This window comes from Peromyscus eremicus, chromosome 20, assembly GCF_949786415.1.
Source record: "Peromyscus eremicus chromosome 20, PerEre_H2_v1, whole genome shotgun sequence".
Lineage (NCBI taxonomy): Eukaryota > Metazoa > Chordata > Mammalia > Rodentia > Cricetidae > Peromyscus > Peromyscus eremicus.
The window spans coordinates 65,985,640-66,002,821 of record NC_081436.1 but is presented as its reverse complement, the minus strand read 5'-3'; the positions used below and the strand labels follow the sequence as shown (position 1 = coordinate 66,002,821).

General features: G+C 42.5%; 1 protein-coding gene across 1 annotated transcript in view; it reads left to right on the top strand.

Annotated features, from left to right (window-relative positions):
- Nucleotides 1–521: 521 nt before the first annotated feature.
- Nucleotides 522–17,182, top strand: part of Sdc2 (syndecan 2) — a 109,343-nt gene continuing 92,682 nt past the window's right edge. Inside the window, exon 1 of the mRNA XM_059247175.1 lies at nt 522–1,023. Within this exon, the coding sequence (XP_059103158.1) occupies nt 964–1,023 (60 nt within the window). The 5' untranslated portion in view covers nt 522–963. The remainder of the gene's footprint in view (nt 1,024–17,182) is intronic.

Below are 17,182 nucleotides of genomic sequence, written 5' to 3'. Positions count from 1 at the left end.
ATTTTTCCGACTCTCATCGCTGTTTCTTTCTAGTGACCTAATCCTCACAAGTCAGAAAAGGCTCAATATGTCCATCAGCCCTTCACTGATTTTTCTTCAGAAAATTAAAGCGAAGGAAAAAAAAAAGGAAGGGAACAGAGTGACAGAAAGGGGTGGTAGAGAGAGGAGAGGGCGTTCAGAAGGGGAAAGGGGGAGCGAGAAAATGAAAGAGCACTAAGGTTTGCAGAGGCACGTTCCTGGGACAGCCACTGCACGGAGTCGCGGGCTCCCACTGGCTGTGGAACATGCCAATCGTAGTGTAATCCTGTAGGAATTTCTCCCGGGTTTATCCCGGAGTCATTGCCCCTCCTTTCCCCTAGTCGCCGGGAGGAACCCAGAGCTGCTGGCGAGGAAGAGAGGGAAGGTGGGGGCGGAGGAGGCGGAGGCGGAGCAGGACCTGGGAGAGGACGCAGAGGGGGTGGGGGGTGGGAATCGGGGGGAGGACCCGGGAGGCGGCGGCGCTCAGAAGGAGGGGCGCAGCAGCCAAGCCACTAGCCCGCCCCGGAGCTCTGTTCTCCAGATACTCCCAGAGCTCAGGCCGCGCGGATCGCGCGTCCCCGCCGTTCTGCATCCCAAACTTCAGCGGCAGCCCCCTTTCAAGCCATCGGCTGCTTGCTTCAATCAGACTGCACTACGACCGGGACACCGAGTGGAAGCACACAGCCGAGTAGGACCAACCCAGGAAAGCAGCCTCGCAAAGCAGCAACTCCGGGTTGGGAGAGCAGACACCAACAAGTGAGAAGGCGCCCGGTTCCCGGGGCGCGGAGCGAAAGCCGGAGCAGGCGCCAGAGGAGACAGCTAGCGCCCGGAATCTGAGCCCGAGCCGAGCTCCCTGCGGCAGCTCAGCTCCGATATCTCTAGGCCCGCTGCACTGTGCTCTGGGCTTCATTTCATCCGGGTTGCGAGCCACGTCTTCGGGGGAATATGCAGCGCGCGTGGATCCTGCTCACCTTGGGCTTGATGGCCTGCGTGTCGGCGGAGACGGTAAGTGGGCCAAGCCGAGGACGCGCGCTGTTTTGGGTGCCCAGGCTACCAGAGGAGCCAGCGGGTAACTGGGGAGCGCCACCTGGGGGGAATCTGCCACTCGTAGACGTGGGGCTGCCTAGAATCTGCTGGGACAAATGAGCTCTCTTTTCCACCGTTTACCCCTGGTCCCTTCTTTTCCCCTCTTGCATCCCTTCTTGAGCTGCTACAGGGAGTTATCCCATGTCTTCGGGGATGGGGGCACAAGACTTGCACCTCAAAGGCTCATAAAGTCACTCTCAACTTTTCACTCTCGGGATTTTGTGGTGTAGTCCTGGAAGGACAGAAGGCTAAGAGTGGAGGGTCACGGGAGCACCACTAAGGGCCGGGAAAGGATCCTGTAAGCTCTGAGCGCTGGGCAAGCCCCAGGGACCGAGTTGGAAACTTTAGGGAGGGTCTGTTCCTCGAGATATCAGCCCCCAACTCCAGGCTTTGTGCTTGACTGAATGCAAGTTTAGGGAGACGGGGCGGTATTAAAGAAATTCGAGAGTATGGGGAGAGGAAAGTTTGTAGAAGTTCATTTGTTTGATGCCCCCTGTTGCTGCAGCAAAGCACCCACACGACGTGGAGACGCAGTCAGTGGTCTAGTTGGAGGCTATCGGCCGCGTGGAGCTTTCGGGAACAGGCTAGAGCTCTGGCTTTTGATGTCTTCCACGAATCCTCCGCGTGGAGAGAAGCCCAGGGCTTTAGGGGGAGAGAGGAAATTTTAATCCAATGGCGCCGGAATGTAAAATGGAAAGGTGAGGGTGCTTGTGACATTGCTATGGTCCGCAGAGCCTCTCTGACTTCTGGGGAATGAAGACTTCTCTCCTGCCACCCTCATGATCCTGTGGATCTCGTACTCCTGTGAGACTGTCTTCCAGTGCCAGCATCATCCCCTCTCGGTGGCGGTGGGAACTTGATTTCTCCTCGAGATTGCGTTTCTGGGATTGGAGTTTGTTTCTACGCATTGCCCAATGAACGCCCTCCAATAGCAGCTGCTCCCAGGCCAGTGACTAGTGCGGTAGCCCCTACCTGGGCCACTGCAACTGTTTGGGCAGGTGGAAGCCCAAGCACCTTCTATTGGCATGCAGTCCCAGGGCTCCCTTCTCAATTAGGAAGTGCTACTCTTTCCTTTCCTCTTGTTCTCTGTGCCACTGCTTTGGCATCTAGTAACTTGTCCAATTTGAATTAATGGAAAGGTCCCTTTGAAAATACTGTGTATCTTTATTGGGCTTGGGATTTTCTCCCCTTTTGGCCCTAGGCGATTAGGGAAACCTTTTGGCATCCAGCAGAAGGTGGACATTTGTGATGGGGCAAGGCAGGGGAAGCTACCCTGTGGGTCAGAAGGTCGCTGTGCATTGTTTGAGGCTGGAGAACTTAGAATTGGAAACTAGGTATTTGAGCTTTTGGGATGTAAAAGTACAACTCTGAGACTTACAGGATTTCTCACTGGCAAATGATGTTTAATCCGTGAGAATTAGTCGTCCTTCCCAGCTAGTTCTGAACTTCAGCTTGTAAACCAAAAGGGAGCTATTCTGTGTTTATTTCAGAAAAAAAAAAAAAAATCATTGCTCATCTGCAAAATAAGGCAAAAGAACAGCTTAATAAATTGATTTCCAGAGCGGTTCCCTTAAAACTGCAGAGTTGGGGGACCTTTTATTTACAGCGCCCTGCTGACAGACTTGCTAGGAAATGTTCCCATTTGGGGATTCCAGGGAAGAAAAGCCCTTTGGAGTTTCTGTGTGGGTTTGCTAGCTCCTTAAGGTGTGGTGGGGTTTGTTGCCTTTGTTTGTTTTTCCTGAAATATGCTTGTCTCCTCTTCCTGCCAGATTTCCCCTGAAGTCTCTTATCTTTAGGGGCTCTACCATTTTCTCAGTTCAAACCAGAATTGAATGTTTTCCAAGTGAACAGCTTTATTGGAAAGATTATGTTTTGAGCCCTTGAACTGTCATTCAAAGAGTGATTAAATATTTTTAAAATGTCAACTTGAGAATCCTACATAGAGCCTTTGTTGGGCAGTGAGTCAGTCTTTCTCAGTAAAAGCTGTTTCAAAACCCAGACCGGCTAATAGCCCATTTACATGGCTTCCCTGTTTGTTATTTGCTTCACCTAGAGCAGCATAAATATACCAAGGCTTGAAAGACATGACTTTTAAAAGTTTAGCTATTATAAAATGTTATTTCCAGCACTTTGTATTTTAATTTGGAAACTGCAATGGTGTCCTGGGATTTAAAAGTAGTGGTTGTCTGGGCTCTAAGACTTTTGGCAAGGAAGGAAAAATGTCGGCAGCCAGTGAGTTCTTTAGATTTATACTTAGCTCAGAGGGGAGAAAAGCTTCTTAGGCACTACGGTTCAAAATTGTTTGGGGAAAGGAACTAGGGGCCCCTTCCTGAGGATAGAGACAGCAGGGAAGCCTGTTTCTAGTGACCCATTCATGCTTTCCACTGGCCGCTGAGGACTTTCACTGCCGGAAGGATGGTGACTGGGAAGGCCAGCTGAGTGGGGCGGCAGTGACATGCTGCTAGGGTTTCTGTCCATGTTTTACATGACTGTTTATCTTTAGAAATAATACAGTGCAGAATTCTATAAACATATAATTTGAACTGGAAATATGTTTAAGGAAAGGAAGCATTTTGAATTGGTGGAATTTTATAAACATGCTTAGATGTGTGTAAATTAAAAGAAACTGTCAAGTCATATGGAGCCATGCGCTACCTCAAAAGGCATTATGAAAGCCAAGCTCTGGGAAGTTTGCACTAGAAAGGAAATTAAAGTTGAAATACTATAGTTCTTAGCAGTCTTTCTCTAAACGTATTTTGTCAGTTCTAATGGGGCAAATTACTTGCGCTGGAGAGTTTGGCAGAAACAAAGGCTCTTTATCTCTCAGTTCAATATTAGCAGTAGACTGTCATTTAAGAAGGAAAGCTCAAAGGATGGGTGTTCAAGCAAGAATCTGAGTATGTCTTTTAACACTTGCTTATGGGACTTGGTGTGCCTTATGCTTTTCATTAAAGAGTGTTAATCAATATGTAGTACTTTTGCATATTTATAAGATACCCTCTGATATTTTGATTCATGTATGCATTATGTGATGTTCAAATCAAGGTCATATAGCTTGTTCAGGTGTTGTCTGCCATTCAAAGAGCAGCCTACCAGTGGGCTGTGTAACATGATCATTAAAATGGCACCTTGGATAATCATTAGTTGAGAATTTTAAAAGGTCAGCTGGTTTTTCCAAAAGCAAAACTCATTTTTCAAGCCTTCAGAAGACCCCAGCACACACACACCAGACCTGCCCATAGTTAAGTTTGAGTCTTCTTGGGACTGTCTGTCTGGAGGCTGACTTGGCCGTACAGAGTCCAGCCAGCTCTATCATTAAGGTTTACAATGAGTCTAGTCAAGCCATTATGCTGTTGGCATGTCTGCTGGTTGTGACCCAGCAGGTCCTGGAAGGAATGCCTCTGAGCAGAGGTTCTCACCAAGCTGTCCTTCCTTCCCTGCCAGAAAATCAAACTACAAGATCTGCCTGTCATTCTGTCCTTCCCAAGGCAGAAAGAAGGCCTACCATTCATACCTGTGCCAACAATACATTCCAGTATCTGAAAGTCACCTCATTCTTTCATGGAGTAGGAACCAAAACAAAGTCTCAGGACCCGCATCACGAAGACGAGCTTTTACTGAGAACAAAGTCATCCTGTTTGAACTTTTTAGTCTGCCACACCATTTTAATTCTAGTCCAATGGACTAGAGTTTTGAAGAAATCCTTGATTTAGTCGTTCATCATGGTTCCTGTCTGTACCCTGCCTTTACCTCACCAATGTATTAACTCTGCCTTTTACTCAGCAGGCAAGTCTTCCTACTAGGTGCTTAGGTGCTGGGATTAAGCCTGCAAATCTTCTGTGTCTCCTTAGTAGTTGTGTATCATCATTGGCCTGCTCTGTGGTATCACTTTGATGATGTCGTTTGTGGTTTAGAAACTACCTTGTGTACTTGTCCTGGCCTGGAGTCTGGATGCCTTGGCCAGATTTGTAAACTGCTCCAGGCTAGTGCCACTTCCTAGTTACTCCTTCTTGGTCACTGTTGTTACCATTCCTTAGACACAGCTGACTTTCAAGCATTCCTCCTTTAAAATTCTGTGCATTAAACCTAAGCTTCAATAGCTTTTCATGATTGTTTCAGTTCAACCTCCTGTTTTTGTGCTTCTCTAAGTAGGAAGGCAGACTAACAGTCACTGGAAGGACATAAAAATACAGATCTTAGAGGCTTATCTCAAATTTACACAGAGCCTCAGTGAGTAAGTGTGTGTGGTGGGATAATTTGTATCTTTTACAATGCATCTCTGGTGGTTAATAGTGAGTCAGCTGCCCCTGGGAATCACAGGTTACCCCATCATTATGGACTGCCCTGTATCCCTTCCAGACCTCTCAGCTATGGCTGGGGGTAAAGCATAAGTGGTTTGGCCTTGGGGGGGTCCACAGGTCTGGGTTCCTGTGATGGTGCTTTGCCATTTATTGGTTATGTTAGAGCTCACACAGAATGCAAAGCTCCAAGCCACTTAAAAATGCATCTGTATGAGTAGATTAGACCCCCAAAATGAGCTTATATCATGAATGTTGACTGTCTTGAGGGTACAATAAAGGTACCCATGAATGGCAAAAAGCACTAAGTGGTTTTCTTCCTTCCTTTCTCTTGCCTTGTGTTCTTAGCTATGGAATACAGATACAACACTAAGTGTTCCTTAAGATTGCTTACCCTCCTATGTATCTCACATCAAGATTGGCGCCATCTGAGGGGAGGGGTGGTGCCTATAACTCTGCTTTGCACAGCACTGAGCTCAGGTAGGAGCCAGGACCTGGTAAACCACTGTGGATCATGAGACTTTCAGCATGGATTCTGGAGCACTGGGAAGACATGGATTAATGGGTATTTCTTCTCAGCTCAGTTTTGCTCAGCTCACTGATGCTGGAATGCCTGGGGTTCTTGGAGTCCACCAGCTACATGTGGCCTGGGCCAGTTTGCAGCTTTGTGCCCTTTCCGCTTCAGCTTCATTATCATGGCAGGGAAAGTGAGAAGGTAAACAAGATGCAGATGCAGAGTCCTGCATGTTAGCCAGCCATGCCCATTTACCCTTGTTCTTGCATTCTTCAGCTTGGTTGAGAGACCAACCAGACATTCAGAGGTGTTAGGTCTCACTCACATGCTGGTGTGAGGCTGGACATGTAGCACAAGGAGGAAAGGTGTCAGTAAATATGGGGACTTGAGATTCAGGAAGGGAATGTTTTCCTCTTTTCAGGGTTGTAATGTGAGGAAACTCTCCACTTAGCTATCTCAGCTTCAGGTCATATATATATATCACCTTTAATGCTAGCACATGGGAGGCAGACAGGTGTACGTCTTTTGAGTTTGAGGGCTACCTGGTGTACATAGTGAGTCCCAAGCCAGGCATGGGGGATATATAGAGATACCTCGTTTCAGAAACAGAAAATCTCAATAATACTGTGACAGTCTGTTTCTAGGACAGATTGAGTTTAGACAAGTATGGGGAAGGGTGCTTCTGAACTCAAGGGACAGGATTGAAACAGAATTGTGAATGTCTGTCCTTTCTTGGAATATCTCAAAGACTTGGGGAGGGAGAGACCCTTGCAATCAACAGAAATTTTCCATTTCAATCTCTTAGGAACAGAGTGAAGAATGCCCATTCATGACCTCGCCTACCAGCTGAGAAAACTGCCGTTAAAGACAGGCTCTCAGCTTCCTTTCCTCTGCAGTCGAATTTGTTTTATGAGAAGTGTTACAAAGATGCAGAGACAGTGTGACCTCTACACAGTACTTTGTTGTTGCTTTTTCCTTCCTTGTTATACAGGTACATTCAACACCGGTAGTACTGATACTGAGCCTGCAACCAATACAGCGGGTCTCACAGGAAAATGTCACATGGAACAAAATAGAGAATTATTAAAGGAAAATTACAAAGAGTTGCAAAAAGCAAAAGATATAATTTTTGTATAATTTTCCCTTAGAACTGAAAAAAAAAATAAAATGAAGGTAAGACATATTCAGACCAGGCCCAAATGGGGCATTGTACACATGTTATTAAGCACTACATCCCCCATGGGTATCTACAAAATGATGGAGCTGAATTGGAGAAACTCTGCCATTAATATTTAGTTCTTTTCTCTTCTTTCAGGGTATTGTTGGGGAAATGTTAGATTAATCCAATAAATAAGCAATTAAGTCATTGCCAAATAATTCATGAGCTCTTAAATTTTATTTTTAAATTAACAAATCAAAGTTATATATGCTTATTGTGTAAATATGTTTTAAAGAGAAACACTTCTGAGTTTATTTTTTGAAGCAAGGAATTCTCTCACATTACAGAAAGATAAGTTGTTTGTGGTAGCCAACAGTGATCTGTTAACGTGAACACAGCATTCATCATGTACTAGGCTTGGCTACATTGCTCTGGATACTCATGACCCAGCTTGTAGTGGTTTTCCATATGCTTATAAGCTAATATAATTATAGCATTGTGGCTGGTTGATGGGGTGGGATTCACTTTCATTCTAGATAGAGGTCAGCATGACTCATTGATGACATTTAGGAGGCTTTAGGCCTTCATCCAGGTGCCTTCCACTGCTTCCGTCTTCAGCAGTGGAGTTTGGTCCATATGCTGTAGAGAGTATAAGCAAGAATGAGAATGAGCAGGCTTTTCGGTAGCCTGGCTTGGAGCCGGGACTCTAGAGTTAAGATTAGCCCGGGGTAGAATATATTTACCCTGTAACATTGGGCGTATTTATTATTCTCTGTACTCGTTTTTGTCACCTGTAAAATGAACCATGCTAAAATAATTTCTTAGGATTTTGTGAGGTGAAATAGATGGGCTCTTTTAGTAACTGGCATATGTATGCCCTTTGCCATGTTAGTTATAGCTCCTGTTTTTCTGCTTCCTAAGGAGAAATACATACATACCTCATGAGCTCACGTGGTAAGCACTAGCTAAGAGTGGCTCAGAATATCCATAACAGAGCTAGCTTTCTGTAGTTAGCTCTTGCTTCCATCTAGGGGTAAATCAGCTCTATGCTTACACTGATCCTCAGCTGTCCTCTAAAAGTGAGTGATGTGAGCAAATACATCATTTATTATCTCTCATTGATGAAAGGCTCCTCACAAGGACTGGACACGCACGTAAATGTTAAAAGTGAAAAACCTGTTTCTGGTAGTGATTTTACCACTACAGATCTGTTCAGAGTGAATGATCATAGCTGGGTGAACAGTGTTTTCAAATGTGCTCACTGAAGCTCTGCTTACAATAGTCTTTTAAAAAATGGGAACAGCTGGAGTATATAATAATAATGATTAGATCAATGGCTCCAATGCTCATTAAATCTCATATAGCCATTAAAAATGTATTTGCAAAATATAACTAAGTTGGGGAACTTTATATAGATTAAAAATTAGGATTTGAAAATTTGTGTAGTAAATCGCTGTTTATATTAAGATTATATAGATACGTAAATTTATATATCAATACAGCTATTCACCTACTACACATGGACTTGTGTATGGGATGGAATTGTAGAGAGAATAAGAAACACACATATACACATACACACACAGTGCTATAAATTGAGAGTATCAGAGTAAAGTTGATAGATTATATTGATATCCTTATTGTGGTATTTACTATGGTTTTATAAAACGTTATCAGCTAGTGGGCTTGAAAGAATCTTGATGATTATTTGTTACAACTAGGCATGACTCTGTAATTGCCTCCTCAAAAAAAAAAAAAAAAAAAAGAAAGAAAGAAAGAAAGAAAGAAAGAAAGAAAGAAAAAAGCCCCAGACCTGGAGGGCTTTACTAGTCAGCACTGCAGGCCTTTCAAGGAGCAAGTAATTGTTATCCCAGAGCTTAGTAGAGAATGATGTGACTGGAGGCTGCCCTTTGCCGTTGTATGAGGTGAGCACCACCCTATGTCAAAGTCAGGAAGACAAATCTACAGGTCAGTTTCACTGGTGCCAAATTTTAAATAGGTATTGCCATGTTGCTTGCAGCCATAATGTTCATTAAAAGAACTGTATGACTCCATATAAGATCTTTGCAAGGAATGCTTTGACATCAGGAAAGCAATGCAGTATTAACACTTTAAGGGGGATAGTAGTATGGTCATCTCAACAGATGCAGATAACCGCCTGATAACAAGCACATAGAAAAGATTTGAACACTGGTCCTTAAATTCTGGTAAATGGGAGTTTACTATATTAGGATTAGTACATCTGTGCCACTGATTTAATTCACTTGACATGTTTAGGAACTGAAAGTCCACTGTTTATGAAGTTGTTAGGCAACAGTCTTGTTGTATGGGTGACAGGTGTGTGGCAGTCCACTAAAGACAGGGATGTAACACATTGGTTTAACTCATGTGGAGTTCTAGTTTGAGCATTTCCAGTACCTCCTGTGCACTTCTCTGAATTCACATGAATGCAGGAGATCGTGTTAAGGCTTTGGAGTTCTGTAAATCACAGTTTTGTCTCTGGTGTCACTATTCAAAAGCCACAAGATCGAGGGATGTTTCTTACCACTGCCAAGCTTGTTCCTTAATGTAAAACTGAGGCTTATAATGTTTGCTGTTTTAATACTTTGAAGATTAGCTTTAATATTTTGTTGCTTTGAAGATAAGCTTTAATAGCCAACATAAAACTTGGCCTATAGCTGACATTTTAAGCATGTTTGTTTTACTTTTCTTTAAGCTTTATGATTCTGAAATAGTCTCTGATAAAAGTTTATTATATATGTGTATATATGTATATATGTATATGTATATATATAAATACATGTGGACATATCTGCACTTCTCACTTGCATCTTGTGGCATACACCAAGTGGTGGACATGGTCACAAATAAAGGACCAGCTGTTTGTTTATTTGGCCAGGGTAGGTGCACTGCTGAGTAGTATTTTTTCTTTCTCTTATCATCACCGCATTTCTGGAGTTACAGTTAAAGCACACAGGAAACTTACAAAACGAATGTCATTAAGACAGGAAAGCCAAGAGTAACTCTTGAGATTATAAGTGTAAACTGATCAAAGAAAGCCAACATTGGATCCTTAAATTGTAAATAGCAATAGAACTAAGTTCACTAATAAACTAAAAATTCATGTCCCACCTTTGACACCATTTATCTAAGAGAGATATTTTGATTTGTTTATATTATATTTGATTAGATTTTGTAATTATCCTGATTAGTTATTGAATTAAGGTTTATGTTTAATTGGTCTACTGACACTTAACGTATATCATTATATACTAGCTCTTGACCAATTTTTCAAACTAAAAATAAATTACTTCTTGGAGCTTACTTTCAGTCAGCTCTTATCTACTTTTGGTTACTTATTCTCTTTGATTCTTCCTTTCAATCCTTGTAACAATTAGTGGATGCTGTAGCTGGAATTTTTAAAAGATTAATTAATTGGTTAATTCTTGTTTTTTTGAGGCAGAGTCTGACTACGTAGTCCACGTTGGCCTGTAACTTTGTGGTCTTCCTACCCAAGCCTCCTTAGAGATAATATTATCAGCATGTGTCATCACATCCAGCTGTGTTTTGTTTTAACATGGAGTGTGTGTGTGTGTGTGTGTGTGTGTGTGTGTGTGTGTGTGTGTGCATGTTCATTCTTGGCATGTGTGGAAGTCAGAGGATCACTTAAGGAGAGTTGTTTCTCTCCTTTTACCATATAGGTTCTGAGGATCAAACTCAGGTTGTTAGACTTGGCTGCAATCACTTTTTTCTTGCTGAGCTTTCTCACAGGGCCCTGGATTTGACATTTACGATGTGATGCATTGACAAAGATGCCATAGTTAGTGACATGCTTATCTGACCTACTAGTATTTTTTTTTTTTTTTCTTGTCATCAAGCATTTCTTTTCCGGCTTCCCCCTGATTCCTGTGTTACTGTTCTGACACACACATGAAGAGCTAAAACACCAACAGAGCACGTGTTATGTGCAACATACAGCATCAGTGTGGCTCATGTACTTTGTGTAACATGAATAATTTAAGGTGATATTTAGTTAGTTTACTCATTTCTAGCAAAATCTGTACTCCAGATAATTACTTTGCTGGTTCATGAACCTTCTAGCCAGTTGTGGGAGGAAGAGCCAAGACCCCAGGGATTTAGAAGATCCAGATGGATCAGGGACTGAAAGCAAGTTGATTCGGAGGAATACTGTAGAGATAAAAGCTTCCTGGAGATAAGAATCAGGGCTGGATGCAATACCGTGTGAATTAATACTGTATTTTTTTTTTTATGAGAAAAAGCTGCTATTGTAGGTAGAGAGATAAAGAGCATTCCTTGGATTTTTATACTAAAAATATGTCAACAGTGTACAAGAAGTGAGTCCAGCATGCCCATGGCCCAGGTAAAGATTCTCCTTTGCTGAATTGTTTTTGCCAGCATTGGAAGTAGATTAATCCTTTCTTTCAACAGTTTCCTCTTAAAGACTGCTTTCCTAAATTATTGAATCATTTAAGTGTGTTTGTTTCAGTCATTTTCAGAAAAGAAGTTTGTGGGATGATTTTTAAAAAGAATTTCTTGAAGGGCAATAAAACTAAAGATGACTATCTCTGTTCTCCTGCCTTGAGGTTAGGATTGTGATAGAACTTTCCATTCTTTATTTGTGACTGTTACCTGACTTCAAGGAAGGGTGACTTGCCAAATTGTAGTCTACACTCCCCACCCCTGAGTTAGAGCTTCAATTTTTCTGGCTTGCTGCAAAGTCCTGTTGTGATACCATAATCTCTTAAGCGTGTAGTGGAAGTTTCAAGTTTCAACTGAACCCATTCAGTTAACGGGTTCAGGCTGGCATAACAAAGTGCCAGTTCCTTCAGTCGCCTGACTAGTCTAATTCTTTCAGCTACTAGGATTCAGAGTTCTTTACCAACATGTAGTATTTTGCTTTGATAAGTTCTGTCTACATGCTTCCCTTTGGTGGTTGGGTCACTAAAATCTATTTGTTTTGGGTATTGGAGATTTAATCTGGGACCATGTGAATTACAGGTCCTAACCACTGAGATGCACCCCAAAGCCTCAGTGGAAATCTCCTCAAATTCTAGGTCTGCAAATTTCTGGATGTGATGTGGGAAGTTCATGTAACTTATCTACACCTCAATGTTCACATCTACAAGAAGATTATTCATCACAGTGGCCACCTTCCTGAATTGCTGGCATGGTTTGGAGTCAAACATTTAGAAGACTATCCTGTGTGAAGTTTGCAGTCTCATTGTTTATGATGATTGAAATGGATGGTTCATAAAATACATTCATCAGACAAGAGTGTCCTATGAACAAGAGATGGCGGTGAGGGGTGTGGGTGGGGATTGGGGAAGAGGCTGTTGCTGACATAAGAATATCAGAGGGAGTCTTTCCCCCTTTCTACTTCCCTCTTCTCTGTATGGCTGTTTTGTTTGGTGGAAGGAGGGAGGGTCTTAACCTTAATAGGCTTCTTAACTGGGTGTAGAGTAGTCTTCTCAACTTGTGGTACACAGTATCACATCTGGAGGTTGCTGGCTCATGCCTGTCATCCCAACAATCAAGAGGCTGAGGAATTCTGGGCTTGCCTAGGTGTCATACTGAGACTCTTATTTCTTTTCATCTAGGCCTCACATTCATAAAACTAGAGTCTATAAGGGTGGTGCCCAGCTTTTGGTTTTACAGAAACTCCTCAGCTGAGTTTTATCTTCTAGAAGATATGAGAACCTTTGCTTGAGGTGGCTTTTTGTCTTCTCTGTCCTAGAAGGTCTTCTGGCAGGCAAGACTTCAAGCTCCAGGAACCTAGTGGCTGTGCCAGGCTCCTGCATTTAGGAAGGGCTGGCCTTGTTCTGTTCTACCACCTTCTCTTTCCCTCACTGAAATAGGTATCTACTGGATGTACTTTTTGATAATTGTTTCCTTGAGTTATGATATATCTGTGAGTTCTTGAGACAAAAGATGACACATTTGGAAATTGATTTTGTCTTTAAAAAAAGGGTGTCCTTACAAAATAGAAACTGGGGAGGTGGTTCCATCTACAAACTGTCTTCCTTGCAAGCACAAAGACTGAAGTTTCATCTCCAGCACCCACCTAAAAACAGCCAGACTCTGTGGCATGTACTTGTAATCCTAGCCCTGAGGTCAGTGGCTGGCCAGCCTAGCCTAATTGGCCAGTTCCAGACCAAAGAGAGACCCTCTCTCAAAACACAAGGTAGATGGCTCCTAAGGTTATCCTCTGGCTTCCACATGAAGATTCACCCATATATGCACATGCACCTGCACACATATGTGCACATCTGGTGAACACACATAAAATGGAAACATTCACATTCTTGAGGAAAGCATTCCCTAGAGGAACAAAGGATGTTTGTCCTCTGTTCTGGAGCAGAAAACATGTTTGGTCAACTCATTAGACTTGCCCGAGCTGTACTCTGAGTGGAGAACTTGTGTGTTTGGTTGCTTGGAATAGATTCCAGGATTCGTCTGAACACACTGATCATGTGTTAAGTCTTACAAATGGCATCAAGGTTGCTTTCTTATGGTTCCTGCATTCAAGTTCTGCACCATGGACCTGGTTCGAGTTGCTGCCTTCCACACAGTGCTGTTGTTTGCCGTTGAAGAAGGAAGGGAGGACTTCAGACTGGGAACAAGACATCTGACACGTCTGAACTGTCTTTAGTTCTCACTTAAGCAAAAAGCAGCAGCCCATTATCGCATCTATTCATAGTTTACTTTGTTCACAAATCTAATTTGGGCACATGTTTGCCCTCATTCAACCCTAAAAACCACAATTTTCCATCTGTTAAATGAAAGAGGATAACTTTAACTGACACAGAAGGAAAGAAAGACCTTGCATAAAAATTCTGGATCTCTCAAAGCTTTTAAAAATTTCTCTGCAGGATAGCATTAAAATGCTAACCTTTTAGAAACTGCTACTCCACATATATCTGTCCTATAGTTGAGATGTGTGTTCTGAGAAAGCTGCAATTATGAGCCACTCAGAGTGGCTCAGAGGCTTAGAAACCCAGTAAGTCTATGTATCTAGAATGATATTCAATATTACTGCTTAGTTTTTGGTGATGATAGGGTTAAAAGGGCCTTCAAAAATATCAAGCTCAAGTGTAGCCTAATCTTAGAAGTCAAGTGAGTGGAAATGGGATTTCCCTCTCTCATTCTCCACTGTGTCTCTGGTAGGTAGGTAAACATCCCAGAGTGTTAAATGTAATTATTATGTAGCAGTGTTTTTCTTAGTAGATATTGAGGCCTATGAGTTGGTACATCCAGCTTTGGGCCACTGGCACTCAGTGTATGTGGACCAGCAACATCTGCCTCAGCCAGGAACTTGTGTGAAATGCAGATTTTGTGCCTCCGTCCATACCCACACATCATTCTCCTTACTTCCCATTGGTCTAAATGTAGTCATATGGCCGGAAAGGTGCTGTGTGCTGGGAACCACAAAAATTCCTCTGAAAGATTCTGTTGCAAGCTAGCTTTGGAGAACAGCTGACCCTTGGCTGTCATCGCTGACAGCACAGCAGTATTAAGTGAGAGCTCCTGGCTGGAGAGCACAGATAGTGGTTTCAATCTTTGAAACAAGTGCCTAAGAGATTGCAGTCCTCAGACTTGGAGACCAGTGCATTTGGACCTTGCTACCCAAAATGTAGACCAGCAAGCAGGAGCATCATCTGAGAGCTTGCTAGAAATCCAGAATCTGGAACCCCACTGAGACTTACTGAACTGCAGTTTGCATTTTAACAAGATTTTTAGTGACTCATAAGAGCACACTAGAGTTTGTGGAAAGCCGCTTTACAGAAATAACAAGTTTCCTTTATAGAAGTCAACCCCTAGAATGCCTTTAATTTACAAGTCTAGCAAGGAGGCAGAACATCTGCTTTGACTTCTGCCTGGCAGTCACTCAGGGAGGCAACCAACAAGGAGCAAAGGACAGATTCAGAGCTGCTGCCTAGAAGGACCGGGAGCATTCTGACAGTGGCAGTCTGTCAGCCACTGTGAAGTGAGTGATGGCAGTTCAGATCCTTGCAGGGACACATAATGAAAATCCCACTTTAAAGTGGGCTAATACAGGGAGCTTCTTGGCTCACATAATGGAAGGGTGCAAGTGTGCTTCAGGTGTCAGAGAATGATGTGATCTCAAGAAACCAGGTTTGATCTCCCTTTCAGCTCAGTTTCCCTTTGTTAGCATCACTTCCTGGAAAACAATGGTGCTAACAGCTAAGTTATTAAGAAAAAGTCTGCAAATATAGTAGCTTAAATGGATTTATTTCTCGTTACATAACAATCCAAAGACTGGTAAGAAATCTCTGCCTTGCTCTTGTTCAGCTCTCAGCTGTAAGACCAGGGTGACTGTGTCGCCCTTACAAGTTCCCAGCCCGGAAAGAATCAAAAGGGCCACAGCCTGGAAGTGTAACACATCATTCTCCTCACATCCTATTGGTTGAAATTCAGTCACATATCCAGAACAATACCATGCACAGTGGAGAATGCAATCTTCACACACATGGTCATGTGCCCACTCACACATGAAGAGAATGGGAAACTTTTAGATATTGATGTCCAGGAGAAAACAATCTGGCAATGAGATAGAGTATGGCATCTCTGGGTTAACTCCTGAGCCTGCCCTCAGGAGTTGCAGCAGAGAGAGACCCCCTTTATCTACCAGCTCTCTGTCTACTACTCCAGCAAGAATTCAAGGTTGGTTGCTTGTTGACTCTTCCTTGGCCTGACTTACATGCACCAAGCATGGAACCACATATGGAGAACTCATCACTTGAACCCTATGGACTATAGTAGAAAGTGAATGATTTCCAAATATGGATGGAATTTGCCTGAGAGGGAATACTGTGGGATGGGTCCCATCTCCCGTTGTCTCCTTCCATTGCCTGTGTTCTGACTTCCCATTATAACTTTCCTCTGTTGTCAAGCCTGATCCTGACTTTAATGAATGAAATGCATGGTGCACACAGTCATTTGCCATGGCCTCAAAATCCCAAGGCTCCATTATGGATGTGGTTCAGGTGTCCTCACCATTTATGTCTGTGTCTGTTCACTGACACATCAAATAACAAGCTTAGTGCAGAGTGAGTTTTATCTCACACTTAAACAGCTGGCAAGAAACAGAAGTAGAGAACTTGGTGTGGGGCCTAAAGTGGACAAAGGGTTTTGCTGTCTCTCAGCATCATCAAGTTGGAACATTTGGAGATTATGGTCCTGTGGGAACAAGTTCATTTGTTGGCCGTATTGGTGTACTTTTTAATTTTAGGTCCTTTACTTTAGTGGTTGGTAAATTTGAACCTAGATGGAGATAAATCTGTTTGCCTTTGGAAAATGCTTTTCTCAAATACCCTAAATTAAGTGAGTTAAATGTTTAATTCCTACAGATGTATAGAGGCTTGGAGCCAAACAAAGTGTTTTACAAAAATGATTTGAGCTCACTCCCCATCTTTCTCAAGCTTTTGTTTGCTTTACTGTGTTTTTTTTAGACCTTACTCAGAGAACAAAGGATTAGAAGTGGTTCTAAAACTAAAGCATTAATCTGCAGGAATGATGTAAATAGTAAAATTAGACTTATATTCAGCTACAATGCTTTAACATATACTGTGTAATGCTTTAAAGAAAGAGTTTTGACGTCTGCAGTGATAAAAAGAAATACATAACAGTCAAATAACATGCCATTTCCAAGCCTTTCAACTGAATACTTATTGTCCTTTTAATAAAAATGGGGATTTGGGGCACATCTGATGTAAATGAACCGAAATTTTATTTGCCAGAACTCTGTGTATTCCGTTAATAAGATTTACTCCAAACACTGTTGTTGGTTTAATAAATATTAAGGGAACATTTGTGATATGCCTCCTGGCGTTTGCTGTTTTTCTCCTGAGTATTAACTACTCTTGTGAGTCTTTACCAGGCTGTCTTTGTTGTTTCGTGCCTTGAGGTACAAACAGAGACAGAAAACCCGGAGGGTTCAAACTGTAAACTTTTTACAGATGTGTTTAGTATTCACTGAGTTAAATCCTTTTTGTTTATTGAATGAAAATATATTTTTTCTTAGCATTTTATGCATGTAGGAGGTTTGGTTTTTCTTTTACTAGAAAC